At 37.5% G+C, this 15837-nt stretch overlaps 1 protein-coding gene across 3 annotated transcripts in view; it reads right to left on the bottom strand.

The window, feature by feature from the left end:
* The window catches only part of LOC129730225 (neuronal acetylcholine receptor subunit alpha-7-like), a 365219-nt gene that overhangs the window by 132168 nt on the left and 217214 nt on the right, over positions 1–15837 (bottom strand). For all 3 annotated transcript variants that reach the window (XM_055689380.1, XM_055689377.1, XM_055689378.1), the window contains exons 5-6: positions 15006–15115; positions 593–773 (exon numbers count right to left, since the gene is read on the bottom strand). In XM_055689380.1, the coding sequence (XP_055545355.1) occupies positions 593–773; positions 15006–15115 (291 nt within the window). The remainder of the gene's footprint in view (positions 1–592; positions 774–15005; positions 15116–15837) is intronic.

The raw sequence follows: 15837 nt of genomic DNA, 5'->3' as shown, positions 1-15837 counted from the left end.
ACTCGTGAATTTCGAGTGGAATATAAAAGTGCCACCGCCAATCGCTACTTCCGCCAGTGAAGCTCCAATTTACAGCGCGCTCGCTAACATCGGTCTCTATGTACAAAACGAGAAAGCTCACAACCTCTATGGTTCGATATCTAAACAAGTTCAATCAAAGCGCGGCTAGCACAGACTGCCTCTAGAGAATGGCGGCTGAAAACGAAAGAAAGTACGAAAAGAAAAAACCTAGCACGGATCTGAAAGGCGAAGCTTCCTAAGGAAGCTTCCAAACATTGCTCGCAAGTGGTAGGCAAATCATCATCATCATTCAGGAAGGCCATAAAATCCGCTACTGATAAAAAAAGAGTAAGAAAAAAAACTAACAAGAAACAACGGTGGTCCGAAGAAAATCTCTATTGAAGAAAGAATAAAGCAAAGAAAAAAAAATTCATAATAAAAGATAAAACTCTAGGTGAAATCATTTGCCGGAAAAGAGAAAGACTGAGAAACATAAGAACAGCACTTGTTCATCGGTAGTCAAAACATAAAATTCACGCAAATTGTTTTTTTTTTTTCTGTGTGTAGGTGTGTTCATAGTTTTCACATTTACCTGGAAACCATCATATGTCCAACTACCAAACTTCATTTCACATCTTTGATCATCAAATGGAAACCACGTTATATCTATTTTACATGTTGATTTGAAGATTCCTGGTGGCACATACAAACAAGAACCATTATTACGTACGACTACATTTGTTGGATATGTGCCATCAAAGCCTTCATCAGCACTAAAATATAAATATACGGTAATGATGAATTTTCCAACTGCTGCTCACTTTCATTTCTTTTTCGCTAAGAGTAACAAGAGGTGTGTTTAAAATCTGTCTAGATTAAAGTAAGATTAGTATATCGGTTAGGTTAACTTTTTTTTCGTGTTAGGAACAGTTGTTAGTTGGTGGTTATTACTTCATTCTCATGGATACGAAAAGAAAAACGGGAACCGAAAATCGAGACTAAAGAGAGAGAGAGCAAGAGTGAGAACAAAAGTTTTGCACTAAAGTATGTGTGAGTGTATGGAAAGTTTGCCGTTAGAAGCATCTAAGCGATTGTTTTTTTTTTTTTTTTTCAATAGTGGAGATGGGTGGTGACCGTGTTTCAATTGTGGTGTGTGACGGTGCTTTCCGGTGTGGTGATTTTTTTTTTTTTGATACTTTGTGACTAAGGGGTCGTGACGGGCAAAAATGGACGGTTCCTCTGAATGATTCTCGTACGTTTGCTTGTTTCGGACGCAACAAAACTCGCTTGTCGTCAACCGGAAATGGGGGAGCGTTCGGTCAACGGAGGGATAATTCGCCGGAACCAAGTCGCGGACGAATCGCAGAAGTAAGGTGCTCAGCTACGGTGCGACAGCGAGAGAAAGAGAAAAAAAAGGTTGAGATGAGCTCCTGAGCCATCTCATCTTCATGCACAGCATCCTTATTAGGAGGATGCTTTTGATGTGACTGCACACAAGTTGGTGAACCAGAATAGAGAAGCCGGACAAAAGATGGGTTGTCAGTCCTTTCCGGAGGTGAAATCTACTCGCATGGCCATTTGTAGTATTGTCGGTTGTTAATGTGTGCATCATCAGTCTGTGGTGTATGTGTGTGAGTGTGTGCACGTACGGCCAGCGATCCGGTGCTGATTGGCTGGTGAATTTTGGAAATTTTTTTCGACCGTGCGGTTCCTCTAAAATTATCCCTCGGTCCACCGCGCCCCACTGATTTCGGACAGCCCTCTGCCCGCTTTGTGCCTTGACGTTTGTTTTTGGTGAGCAACAAGCGAATTTCCTTGCGCAAAAGGGGGTTTTGGCATAACTCCAATGTTTGACGATCACACACAGGTTCAACTGGTGGTGCGCTCTTCGGCCGTGCGCGGTTCGCCGGAAGTGGAGCGTGTGCCCACTTCTCCGGTGGCGGGTCGGCCCTGGTGCGGACGGGGTACGAACTTGCAATATGTGGCAGCCCCCCCGGGGGGTCAAGCGAGAAGGTGGTGACCTTTTGCGAGAGGAAGCGCTTGATTGGTGGTTCGGTTTCGTTGAATCGCTTTTAGGTATTCTTTGGTTGAACGAGTACTGACATATGAGAGCATTTTTAGATAAAGATTATTGATTGTTCTTTGAAACAACGAATCTCTGAAGTACTATTTTAAAAGTTCAGGTATTCATGTTTATTTTGCTAGTTTCCAAATAGTATTTGTTATGTGTTAATTGTATATCGAATTCGAGCAAGAGAAGAATTTCAAGAGAATATATTTTCGAAACCAATGTTCCTATGTCAAATAGCTAAACAGTGAACAAATTTGTATAGAATTTAGTTCTGCAGCGTTTTGAATCAGAAAATCTCAGTATCTACAATGTTTTGTCCGAGAATCGCTCCTCAATCAAATCTTGATGCACTCTAATTTTAATAACAGTTACAATTGTTTGTACTTTGAAGACGTAAAAATATTTACAGTTCTCGAAAAGCTTTATTATCAGTGGCATAATGAACTCAATTTAATTTCTGACTGGTAATTGATATTTTTTTTTTCGAAATACTGGCTGTTGTCAAACCCAATGAATTGAAAAAATTGAAAGAGAAGCTTCTAATCTAAGATGGCGAATCACAGTTTTAAGAAAATATCCTCCATCTAATATAGATATTTTCAGAAACAAAAAAATGTTTAAAAGATAGGAATCAACTTCAAACATTCTTTATTAAATCCAAGATGGCGACTTCTGGTTTCAGGACAACAGCCCAGAATAACCAAATTCCAATTTCTAGGAACGCGATGATCAACCACAGACACCATTTTACGATTCAAGTTGGTGACTTCTGTTTTTTAAACAACATAGAAAGGTAAAAAATAGTATAGAAAGGTCAAAAATGAAAATTTCCGGAGTAAAAGTGATGTCCAAACGTCAGACATCAAATGTCCTCCTTTTCAAAATTCTAAGATAGCGACTTTCAGTGTCAAAAATACAATTTAAAATGTTAAAACGCCACCCAATAGGGACATTCAGTAAAAGTTTCCAAAACTAAAATGACCTTCAGAGGGTAGTATTCAATCCCAAACAATTTGAATTCAAGATGGCGACTTTTGTTCCTAAAAAACAGCCTGAACAACAGGCTTAATCTCACTCAATACTGGTAACTTTACAACCAGGCTGATACCCAGAGGCGTTGAATCGGCTTTGAACTCCATTGTAAAACTCAAGACGGTGACTTCTGCATGCAAGAAAGCAGCAAAAAGCTGCCAAAGCCATCCAAAACTAATATTTTCGGAGCCAGTATAATACTTGGAAGCCAGCAGTCAACTCCAGCTGTCATTTTGAAATCCAATTCGGTTTAACCGGCTTGCATAATCCCATAATTAGGTAAACAATCTTTACTTTCCGTTCCCACAGACGTTCAGCTATTCGATGCAAACTTCCATTGTATAGTCTGAACCTTCGTGAGAAAAATAGTATATGTTTCCACATTATTTCACGATATTCGACAAGAATAGAGGTGAATAACGAAGACAGAAGAAAAATAGGATTTCCCCTACGAATTACAATGCTCTTACGATTTTTATCAACTTGTCAATTAAGAAATTTTCAATAAATAATAATGCAGTTTCCATTGTAGAAAGTGCATTGAAAACATTTTCCTCATTCGTGCCTCGTATTCTTATTGCATGTGTAGAGCTTTGTGAACTCAATGTCATTATTCATTTTTCTGGATATGACAGATCTGTAATAATTTGTTTCGGTTTTAGTTTTGTGGAAAGGGAAGCATGAAAATTTACTGACTGTGGAGCAGAAACTACGTATTATTCGAGCAGTTAAGAAAAAAGAACAATTAGCTCAAATCACCTGACGGTTCGATGCACATAAAACGTTGATTTGAAAATAATAAAATCTAGCGATTCCACAGTTTCACAAAAACAAACTTACTCTCCTAACTCTGATAAATAATAGGCATAGACAAACAGACATGCCACTCGATGACGATTTCATCGACTAGAAAAATAACGATTACACTAAATTCGCTTTTTACGCGGGGGATACGTGCCGCATAGAAAAAAACCGCGTAAATTCCGGAATCCGCGTAAAAAAGCCGCGTTAAAAAAACCGCGTAAGAGCGACCTTAGTGTATTTTGAAATTTTACTTAGAGGGCAGTAATGCCGCTAGTGTCGCTATAAGCAAGCGTGCACATTCATTATCGAAGACAAAAACCGTCAGTAATGCCGCAGGTGTTGATTTAAGCAAGCATGTACACCCATTAGCAAAGACAAAAACCGTTTTACGTAAATAAGTTAGTAGGCAATAAACTCACATGGTGGCGCATGAGTGTAACGTTTCGAATAAGGATGAAGATTTTTCAGGATTTTTCTTCGAAGATGCACGTCTGTTTTTCTGTGGAGTGGGTATCACATAAAAAAATTAACTTTGCATGTATAATTGCCTTAAGAAAGAATATATTTCTCAAAATTCTTTCACGGTATTTGACATTTATTTCCCAGAAACAATATCGGCCGCATGGCCTGAATCGAATAAGTAAGTAGCGGGCCTAAGTGTAAAGGTAAACAACTAAGAATGAATACGATGGGATTTTCCTTTTCGCATTAATTAGGAGCGATAGAGCCAGAAAAAGGCAGGGAGAAAAATCGGAAGAATTTTTTTTCCGATTTCTATGCAAAGTAAAATTTTGCTGGGGTTTTCCAATAAATTTAATCTCGCACAATAGTCGATTTAGTCTAGACTTGGATATCAATCGATATCATAAATCCCAGGCGAAGTTTTATCCTTCGAACGTTGGTGCCTGCGGTAATAGGCGTAATTCAACTTTAGACTTATTTTAAAGTCCAAGATGGCGACAACCGGTTACAAAAAACAGCCAACCTTCTAATATAAATAATTCCGGAGCCAGAATGACACTTAGAAGCCTGGAATGGCGACATTTGGTTTATGTGTACCAGCCTCATTTCCAGAATTATCAAAAAACTTTACATTCTGTTCACACAGACGTTTACGTATTTGATGCAACCTTCCGCTTCCATTATTTGGAAAAAATTGGATGGTGGTATCCAAAACACGACCGCATAGTTGACGTAGGACTACAATTGTTTTATTTTTCTTTTCGAGGCAGTGTTTGATTTGAGCTCGTTCTATCTTTGGCACGGTTCGATTTTGGCACACATGGGCCAAAAATGAGCAATTATGTTTAATCACAATTTTTTAGTTTTTTTTTTTATTTTTCTAACCAACTTAAGCTCAATACCCTCCAAAAAAGTGGTCTCCGTGGCTCTGTGGTTAACGATGTCAGTCGGCTAGCTCTCCCACACGGTTGTGATATCGGGTTCGATTCCCGATCGAGTCCTTTCCGAGCTGGAACACTGGGGCACAGTGTATCGTTGTACTTATCCTACACATGCAAAAAGTGCCAAAAACAATATCGGTAACGAATTCTCTCAACTAATCTAGTTGATCGAGACTGCTATTAGCCCCAAGGCTAAGCGTGCGATATTGTTGTTTGTTCCCTTCCAAAAAAAGGTATTTTGGTTCTTTGTGTTGACGAAGCGAATAACCGGTCTGGCGTGTTGCCAAAATTGAACGGGGTTTGTATTATGATTATTTATTTGCAGGACTCTATTTTAGAAGAAAAAATATTCTCTTTAACATTGATGAATACCTTTCATTATAATACAGTCAATTTTCTTCAATACGCGAAAAAGCAAACTTCTATACAGACCTTATTGAGTAAGATTTAGTAGAAATTAAACTTCTTTCTATATTTATTTGCCTTGTGAAAGATGGTGAACTCACCGATCACCAAGCGGCAAAGATGTCACATAAAACAATTTTCCTGCAGGTACAAGTTCGTGGAAAAAATAACGATAGTTGCCCCCGCGAGATGTAACTGGGATTGTCATATTGAACTAAATTCATTTAGCTAGCAAAATATAGTCATCATTACAGCTCCTTCAACTACCTATTCAAAGATCTCTACAGAGTATTTTGGTTTTCTATTGTTTTTCAAATACTCTATATTTAGTTATTTAACTAAATCTGAGAAAAACAGAGTGTAGAGTTAAAAAATAAACAACGCATTTTATCTGTGGAATGCACCAAATTCAAATACCCTGCTATCTGCCTCTACCAACACGTACATAATTTTGTTATCCATTACAAACCATTGAATAATCATATTGAATACTGATATTTGTAACTATACGAAACAGGAAGAAGAAGAGAATTTAAACGGCAATTCGATTATGTTCCAGATCGCAAAACGATACCTACGCGATACCGACGAGTGACCAGTGCTCTATTCATACATTGACCGGTCCAGTACTGTTGCCTGTGCCAGCATGTTTTCCTTCAAGACATCAGTTTTAATAATATTCTAACAGCAGAACGTAAAACTGTTTAATAAAGGAGGTGGTTTCGAGCTTTCCAAAAAAGCTTCACTTTCAAGACATCAAAATAGTCTAGGCTCATGGAAACAAACAATAGCTTGACCTATTGGGACGGGGAGATTCTGTCATTTTTTTGCCACTACTGTACAGAATATTACAGCAGGCAGTTGGTGTCTACTCATGAAGTCTGTGCCAGGCGTGCTCGCATGTGATTGGTACATTGTTCGTGAAAATTCGACGTTGAAACTTTTATGAAATTTTCACTGTTGAACAATGGAATGATAACGATAACTGAAGAATAACAAAATTGTCCATCATTTTATCAATCCAACGACATATTGATTACTGTAATCCATCATGTGGTTACATCAGTATTCCCGTTTGAAATCTTTCATTCCAACGTTACACCATGGTTTAAGTTTCCGCAGAATGTATCTCAATATAGTGCGGTTAGACGTAGTCCTACGTCAAAAATAGTTACTTTCTCACATTCCTCCATGATATTTGACACCTTGTTTCCCATGGAAAAAACAATGTCGGCCGCATGGCCACATGGACAAAGAGGTAAAAAACGACGAAAGAATACTCCAAAGTTTTCCCTTTCGTATCGATTATGAGTAAAAGAGCCAGAAATGGACATGAAGAATTATTTCTCTCCGATTTTCCAGTAGGGTAAAATGTTGTGAGTTTTTTTAATAAATTTATCAAATTTATTTTTGAATAGTACTCAGGCCTGGATATAAGGGGGGGCAAAGGGGGCAAATGTTCCGGGTCTTCCGACACGAGGGCCCTCCCTAGTCCTGGGCCAGACGAGACGACAGAGAGGAGAATTTTTTTGCCTGTCAGCTACCAGCAAAGCGCTAAATAATTTCACAATTTTAAATTTTCTTTTCTCTAAATTTTTTAACAAGAGAGGGCCTCACGAAAATATCTGCCCCGGACCCCCTAGCACCAAAATCCGGCCCTGATAGTACTCGATCCGGTGCAAACACTTTTTTCCTGCACTTGTAGGTTATTTGAAATTGATATCACAAGTCTTTGGCAAAGTTCTATATCTAGCACATTGGTGACAGCGGTGGGATATTAGACAACTGATGTGACTGCCAAAACTCTCCATCAGTCTCTGTTCGAAAACGTTCGATCCAATAATACGCGAGTCCTTGAGTATTCGAGGTTTATTTCGGCAGGGTCGAATTGAGTTGCCGGCTCTCAGTGTGGAAGCGAAACCAAGTTGCTCTCCAGATGAAGCGCCACACCCAAAAGTACTCTCTTTCGCCTGGTGATCTTCAATTGCACAGTGCAAAATACTTGATCCAGAAACCGAATTCAAAAGGAAATTTGGATCTAGAGTTCTATAGCAATATGTTAGAGAAAAATTTTCTTCTACAGAGTTATTACATATGATAAAGTGCTTCTTGAAAATTTATCAAAAATCAGGGTGACCCGAATTTTCGATGAAATCTAGTTTTTTTTTAATTTTAAAGATAGAAGAAAATGTTATTCCAAAATGTTATAGTCCGTTAATTTTGATCAACTTTGTAGCGAGAAGTTTTCCTCTATCTGTAAAGTAATCGATTTAGATATAAAATGTATTTTTTTATTCTTAATAGGTCTTTTTTAAGATACAGAAGAACTTTTTTGTGCGAAGTTGCCTTAAATAAATAGCGCTATAATATTGTAGAACAGTTTTTTCTTCTATCTACAAACATAAAAAAAGTTAGGTACTTGATTTCATCGAAATTTTTATTATTAGATAATTATTATTATCTTATGTAACAACTTCGTAGAAGACATTTTTTTTAATATTGCTTTCAAATTTCCTCCTCAATTCGGTTTCTGGGCTACCGTGCCTCAGTGACCGCGGTGGAATATGAGGTAACGGACAAGATTGCAATAATGCTTCATGTTTCAGCTAGATCGAATTGAGCCGCTGGCTCCCAGCTCGGATACGGAAGCTAGTTGTTCTCCAGTTCTCCTGTTCAGTGCCCACTGTCTGGAACGTTTAGAATACTTTAGACGTACAAGCCTATTCTTTGGAGTGTTAATTGAACAGCAGTATAAACAACGAGAGCAAACTTTCTGGGAATTCCGTAGCCAGTAGTCCTTTTCAAATTACTTAGAAACTGATAAAGTTTGAAACAATCATTTTTTTATTGATTATGACTATGTTAATACTAATTTAGATAGGTTTTTTTTTACGGAGAACAACTTTTACTTCCTACAATTAGTTCTGTGCTCTGGCGCTTATTGAGCAAACACACTAACGCAAACAATCAGCAAGGACGGACAAAGCAAATTTTCTTTATAATATTTAATCTGATTTTCACTCTTGATCTTGCTCCGGTTTCCAAGAGCTAGTTACAAGCTGAATTGCTATTCTGTTTCCCATAATTAAGTGAAACCTTAACATTCAGTTCCCACAGACGTTCAGACACTTGACGCTACCTTCCATTGCTTAGTCTGAAAGAGTATCTGTTCTCAGTTATGCTTTATCAGTTCCTGAAATCGATATCACGAGTCCCGGGAGCAGTTCCTTCGCACATTGGTGACAGCGGTGGAATAAAAGCCAACAGACGGGATTGAAATACCGTTTCATTATTCTCTGTGAAAATGTTTCGGCTGAATTAAATTGAGCTCCCAGTTCGCAACATGAAAGCGTTAGAGTGAGTCAATTACACAACGAGATCAACTTTTTTTATAACGATTTTCGCTTTCCGTTGTTTCGATAGAGACAAATATGTGTTTCTATCCGCACATACGGCTATAAAACTTCATTTTTCACTTGTACCACATATTTCGCCACGATCCGGTCTACAAGACGCAGCATTGAAACTTGACTATTTTTTTCTGTATGAACTCATCACTACGCCCGCATTTGGTTTGTGTTTTCTGTAATTCGCACTTCATATAATTGGCAGTATCACTATTGAAGTACGTGACACGCCTATCAATTATATACGTGCTTGTGTGTGAGGTTTTACCCCTCTTTATTCACAAAGCTGACGTATCACCATTACAGAGTAAGTTGTCCCCTTAATTGACTATCTCTTGCAGATGAGCAAACTCCATCGATTTGAAATTCCTAACTGCATTGTTGATAAAATATATACATATTGCACTTCAAGAAGAGTTTAAGGTGAAATGTATTATATACTAATATGTTGTATAATTGGCTTTGGGATTTGGTTTTAGCAACAGTAACTTTCTAATAAAAATTGAGAGATAAAATAGTAACTCTTATGCTTTTTGAAAATTTTCTTCGAACATTCGTTCTGGTCAATATTTGGGTTAATAGCCAAACCACGATTAATTGTTAAATGAACCTTAGCTAGAATCATGATTTAGACAAGAAGAATGAAGTCCTCTTTCGTCCATTACTTTTTCCATTCTTCCACTGCGAATTATTCTTAAGATTTGCAGAATAGTAGCAAAAACCGGAGTATTTTCGCATTTTAAATGCTTTACCGTGAATTTTTTGCCAGATTTAGAATTCCCCAAATAACTCGGAAAATTGGAGTAATCTTCCATAAATTAATGCATTCTTCAATAAAAAGTAATTATTCTACATCATGCAGGGATTGCAAAAAATATACATTTGAAGTTGAAGCTTTATAGTTGTCCACACTATTGGTGAACTTACTTACTTAAAATTGACTTTTATTATCTGTACATATGTATGTTCCACCATAGCTCTGGACCAGCTGAACCGATTTACACCAAACTTGACATACGTGTTTCTTATACAAAAAAAGAGATCTCAAACGTTTTGGAATAATAGAGTGATAACTCCTAAATGGAAAGGAGTTTTCACTGATAAGAAAGTCAAGATTTTTCGTGCATTCTGTGAACATTTAGAATGAAATCGATGAGTACGGGTACTTTCTGGTCCTCAGTCATTTCCAGTGCTCGCAATGTAATATTCAACGATATGTTTGTATTCAAAATTGAGATTTACAGGTTTTGGAGAGCTTTATAGAACTCGATCAAATACCCCACAATCGCTATGACTTCCAGCTCCAAAAAAGTCAAAAACACCCTTGAGAAAAATGTCTAAATATTGTAAACTTGTATAGAACATTGAAATTTTAATTGATAAAATAAGAAGGTTTGACCGCCTGGATGCGCCAAAAAAAAAGTCGATTTATTCAAACACTGCTATTCATAAATAAATTTCCTTTTGAGCGTCTTATTAGAATGAAATTGAATATTGAGAATAGGTTATGTTTCCATTTAATTCTACTACAAAAAATCGAAAACCGTCCGTAGGTACGTATTTCGGTTGCTACGTACAACCATCATCAGCGCCTATGTGGACTGTTGGAGAGCATAACTGAGTAACCCCCTTTTTATCAGCTTGTAGGTAGAAGTAGGTAGACGGAAAATTCCTAAATTGAAGTTAGGTAGTCATATGTTGTGGTTGTTTTTGCCCTGTACTGGATCTAGGGCTTTTAGGTAGGATTTTGAAAAGCCATAAAAAATTATTACCTACGTCATTATTGAGCAGTATGGATGGATGTCGTTTGTAGATTTCTAAACTTTCAGATACGTCCAATTTCCATAAATTATTAACGGGGCGAAGCAGGTGAATGTTATCCGAAGTTAGTGGATGTCCCTCATTAAAGACATGTTCAGCCACTTTTAATTTGAAAAGGTGTGGTGGATCATTTTTGGAAACTTTGTTTTGTTCCTTTTCAATCGTAAATTTTATATCGCTGTGAATATTATTAAGGAATGTGAAAAACGTATCAAGTTCCGTCTCTTTCAAAATACAAAAAATATCATCCACATATCTCCATCACCGGATTGGTAGAAGGTTATTGGTTTCTAATTTGTTTTATATATTTGCCATGAATAGCTCACATAAGAAGGGAGATAGAGGATTTCCCATTGGTGCTCCTTTTGTTTGTTTGTAAAATTTACTTCGAAAAGTGAAATAATTTTCTCTCATACAAAAGCAGGGCAGTTTCATGAAACTCACGACTTTCTTTTTCCAAGTGCTATCAGTATATTGGGAAATTAACCAACCCTCAAGAAGATTCAAGGTTTTATTCACTGGAACACTCGGAAATGTGATCCGCTTCAATGTTACCCGAAGATTTCAAATTTTCAACGAAAACTTCCGTACTCTTAACCGATCGACTTGGGAATTTACTGGGCATAGCTTGAAATCTTTTACTAACCACTTTGCTATTTTTTCTGTTGGAGCCCCTACAGCTGAAATAATTTCCCTCATTTTGTTTCCTGGTTCATGGATTTTTGGTAGGCCTTTTATTCTTGGAAGAACTTGATTTGAAACTCGAAGATGTTGTAATGTATCGCCCAAAGTGGGTTTGCAGTCTTCTATTGTGTTCTCATCTCGTTTTACTATCTCAGCAAGTGGATTAGTTCGTAGTTTAAAATATGGACCGTCATCTGTTCATCATAGTCAGTTTTGTCCATGATGACCGTTTTATTACCCTTGTCTGCTTTTGAGTAGAAACTCTTTAATGACCTTTGTATCAGATGAATTTTTATGGCGTGGAATCGTTTTGGCAACATTTGAAAAAAATTGGCGTACCTCACTAGCCTCCAATGCCAATGATCGATTGTTCAATGTTCGGTTTCGCGGACACTGAGTAATTGAGACCCATATTTAGAAGATTCAGTTGTTGTTGTAAAAAATCCTACGAAGACCTATTAACCACAAAGTCGTCAATAACGTGTACTTTGGCTGCTTTGTTACCCTTGTTACCCTGTCGAAGTAATTGATTTAACTTTTTTATCCCCAATTTACGTTTACGTTAACCCTCACATTTTTCCGCTCCTTTTACTTTGGTCAAAAAGTGTTAAAACTCGAAATGAAAATCTTGAGCTAGTTTCAAATGAAGTGAATAACATTCCACCGTTATAGAACTAAGTTTACTATAAAGGAACTTGATGCTACTTTTCAAACATTCTCTTTCCATGCGTTTTACGATGGTGGGAGATAAAGGACTCTTCACCTTTACTCTATGACTAGTAGGGGTCACATGGTGCTTTAGGCAATTTTTAAGAAAGGAAATAGATTTGTGAATACCCGCAATGCCTTTTTTTAACTTCTTCAACTTTATTCATAAATATTAAATTTGCCTACTCACAAAGCACAGTAAACTATAAAAAAAAACATGCGATCCCATTAGTTAATATTATATTGAGCTGTGGGCGATTTGAACGGTTGATTGGAAATTTCAAAATATTTTCTTCATAGTATATTTAGCTTTCTCTAGAGAGTTTGGGAATCAATATTGGTCTATAAAGAGTCAGCACTCTTATTGTCCCTTTTTTGTATTGTATCCGTAGATGAATTCAAAACCAACACGCCGTCTGATCAAACGTCCCGATTAACGCTAGAAAAGTACAATAAAACTTTCCAACCAATATCTTCGATTCCCGGAAAAAGGCCAACCCACCTCCCCCGCACATGGGGCTGCCACTCCAACACAACAAGTAATAATTTCATAAACCTAAACTTGAAAAAATTGATCAACGAGAATTGCGGCTTAGCTTCGGGTGATAACTTCAAGCTGAATACCGGCTTGGCAGCAGTCTGGTAGCCGTTCCCCGCCACCAGCGGTGGCGGACACCTTTCTCCCAGTTGCCGTTCCCTTATAGGCAACTCCGGTACCAAGCCTCAAATTAATTCGATTCAATTGTTGCTACCCTTGTGCGCCCAATTCTCGCATCACCGAAGACGGCTTTCCATAGCGAACTGGCGGCCTTCTTCATAATCCTGCGATCTGCTAGCTGCTGGTGGTGGGTAAGGTTGCAAGAGGTGACTATTGTTGTGTGTGCTGGATCCGGGGGCTTGAGGTTTCAGGAGGGGAAGCAAAGTGCGACCCGAGCATCGGCACCAAGCCGACGGCGAAGGCATCCGCCTCCTTGAGCGATTTGGAAACCGCGCACAGGCGCTCAAACCGTACCACCTACCAAAGCTTTCCGATTCGGCTATCGGTTCAATTGTGTTATTGTGGTTGTTGTTGCTGTTTTTGTGTAAAAAATTTGTGTAAATAATTCTGTGTTTCTATGGATGAGAGTGATTTTAATAGAGGAAGAGAGATAGTGAAAGTTGATGTTATGTTCTTTTTAATACTGTTTTGCAGTATTATATTGTTACATTTTGGGGAGGCGGTGGTTGTCTCGTGTGTGGTGACAGTGGCGTGAGTTGCTGCTGCTGCTGCTGAGCTGCGTGATAGCGTGTGCTTTGAGCGTTTACGGGTTACGAAACTAGGCAGACAAAGCCAGCTCAGAAAGGGTAGCAAATTTTCTACATCGCTTTGTGATGAAGTCTTTTCGAGACACTGACTCCGAGCTGATCTTCTCTGCTAGGGGATTTTATTCAACTTGTACCATCAAACCTGGTGAACTTGTTTTTGCTATATTTTCGAATTTGATAGATAAGTTCCGATTGCAGTTTTGATCGGCTAATATTCAGTGTAATAATTGTAATAATAAGTAATTTTAGGACTCTTTCCAATCTTTTGTAAGGCTGATTCGAAATACTACAAAAAAAATTAACGAATCCTATCATTTATGACATATCTTCAAGGTTGTTTTACAGATTCATTTGAAATCTGACATATATTATGATTATAATCAATCTGACGGTGTTTTATTTACTCTCAATAAAAAAAAATAAAAATATGTTCACTAGGACCCAAGATTTTTATATTACCGAAAATGTTTTAAATACCAGAACTTCAAATGGAAGCTGGAATTTCTTGAAACCAACTCCGGCACATTTGTTTTATTTTACATTCGGTTCAAGTAAATAATTTTAAACTCCTCTTAGATGCTTTAGAACTCTTCGTAACAGTTTTCGAGTTGCATTCAAAACTATCTAGAATCTGTCGAGATTTATCACAAAAAATATCTAGGAACTCAGCTATCTATAGTATTTATAGATTTTATATCTAAATTATTTGAAAAAATGTACTATTCTATTCTCAAAACCTTTCTCATACAATATTATGGACCCTTCTCATACAATCTATGGACAATAGACAAACTTTAAAACAATAATAAAAATACACTGTATAGAGGCTCTAATTTTTAGCAATAAAATCTTTCAAAGCTCAACTTAACTGTTGATTCGGCAATAAAAATAAAGTTATTTCATGGCAACAAATAATCACTCCGATTCCTGTTCATGTTTGGGTCATCAAACAAAACCCTGAGGATGTATACAAACAAAATATCCGAAACGTTGGAAAATAAATAAAGTTTGCAAAAAAATCCTACAAAATGTAAAAGGTAAACTTGAAAACCGAATTTTTAATACCAAGGATTGATGGCACGATTTTGTTCAAGCAGCGCGAGCAAGTGCCGGAGTTGCCTGGCAATGTATCTGTATCAGTTTATTCTGTAAGTATGTATAACCATGTTGGTGTGTTTCTGAGTGTTTTTGTTTTTTGTTTCTTGTCTGTGTCGGGTAGTGGGCAAGTAAAAGTTCAGTATCTCTCTAGAGTCTGCGTGTGGGTTTTCGTGTGGTGTACAGCGTACATTTAGCGCTTTTTTAGGGGATTTTTGTTTTTGTAGTTTGTTTTTTTTTTTTTATTTTTAGATAAGAATGAATAACAACCTGTTGTACATCAAAACATCTGGTTTCCAAATTCGATGCGGTGGTATCCGGAGATCTCGCACACCACCATATTCCGATGTGTTCCACCTTAAATTCATATCATTCCATTCCTTATTTTTTTGAGAGAGATAGTGTGTAATATTTTTAAGGGGTTTTGTTTGGTTGGTTGAGGGGGAAGGCAGGTCATAGTTGGAGGTATTTTTATATCGGTTTTGGTGTTGATGCAGAGGAGGATTTTAGTTTCAATTCGCATACAAACGTTTTTTGATTTTTTTTTTTTTGGTTTTTTCGGTTCGGCGATTTCGTTCGAAGACGCAACATGAGGTGAAGGTAAGACAATAGAAAAAGAGAAAAAAGAAACATGTTTAATTCAACGACATACACATATATATTAGTTATAGGAAAAAAACACACACTGAAAAAGAGTAAAAGTAAATTAGATTAAATAGCTTAGCCGTTGCGACGTATTACATCATGCTGGAAAATTCGTTCTGCTGCGAGGCGATTTCCACACCATAAACACTTACCAGTCGAAGCGAACATTAAACTTTGAACATAAAATAGCACATTTGGCGTAGCAATGATTCCGTTCCCGTGTAGTCTTCCCCAACGGTTACGACAGCTCATGCATTATTCACGACATCAAGTGTCTCCCAAAGTTCATCACATGTACATGTGTTGACTTTATCATCACCCAGCATCCAAGAAATAAAAAGTCTCTTTCCTTCTTTTCCCTCCCCGCGCCCTGGAAGCGGAATCGTCTTCCACAGTTGGGGACTGCAATAAATCAATTATTGACACCAGTTGTGCTACTCGGAATTCACAGCCAATT

The sequence above is a fragment of the Wyeomyia smithii genome, chromosome 3 (genome assembly GCF_029784165.1).
Source record: "Wyeomyia smithii strain HCP4-BCI-WySm-NY-G18 chromosome 3, ASM2978416v1, whole genome shotgun sequence".
Taxonomy (NCBI): Eukaryota; Metazoa; Arthropoda; class Insecta; order Diptera; family Culicidae; genus Wyeomyia; species Wyeomyia smithii.
Note: the sequence above shows the minus strand (reverse complement) of the source record. Positions and strands in the feature narration are given on the sequence as shown.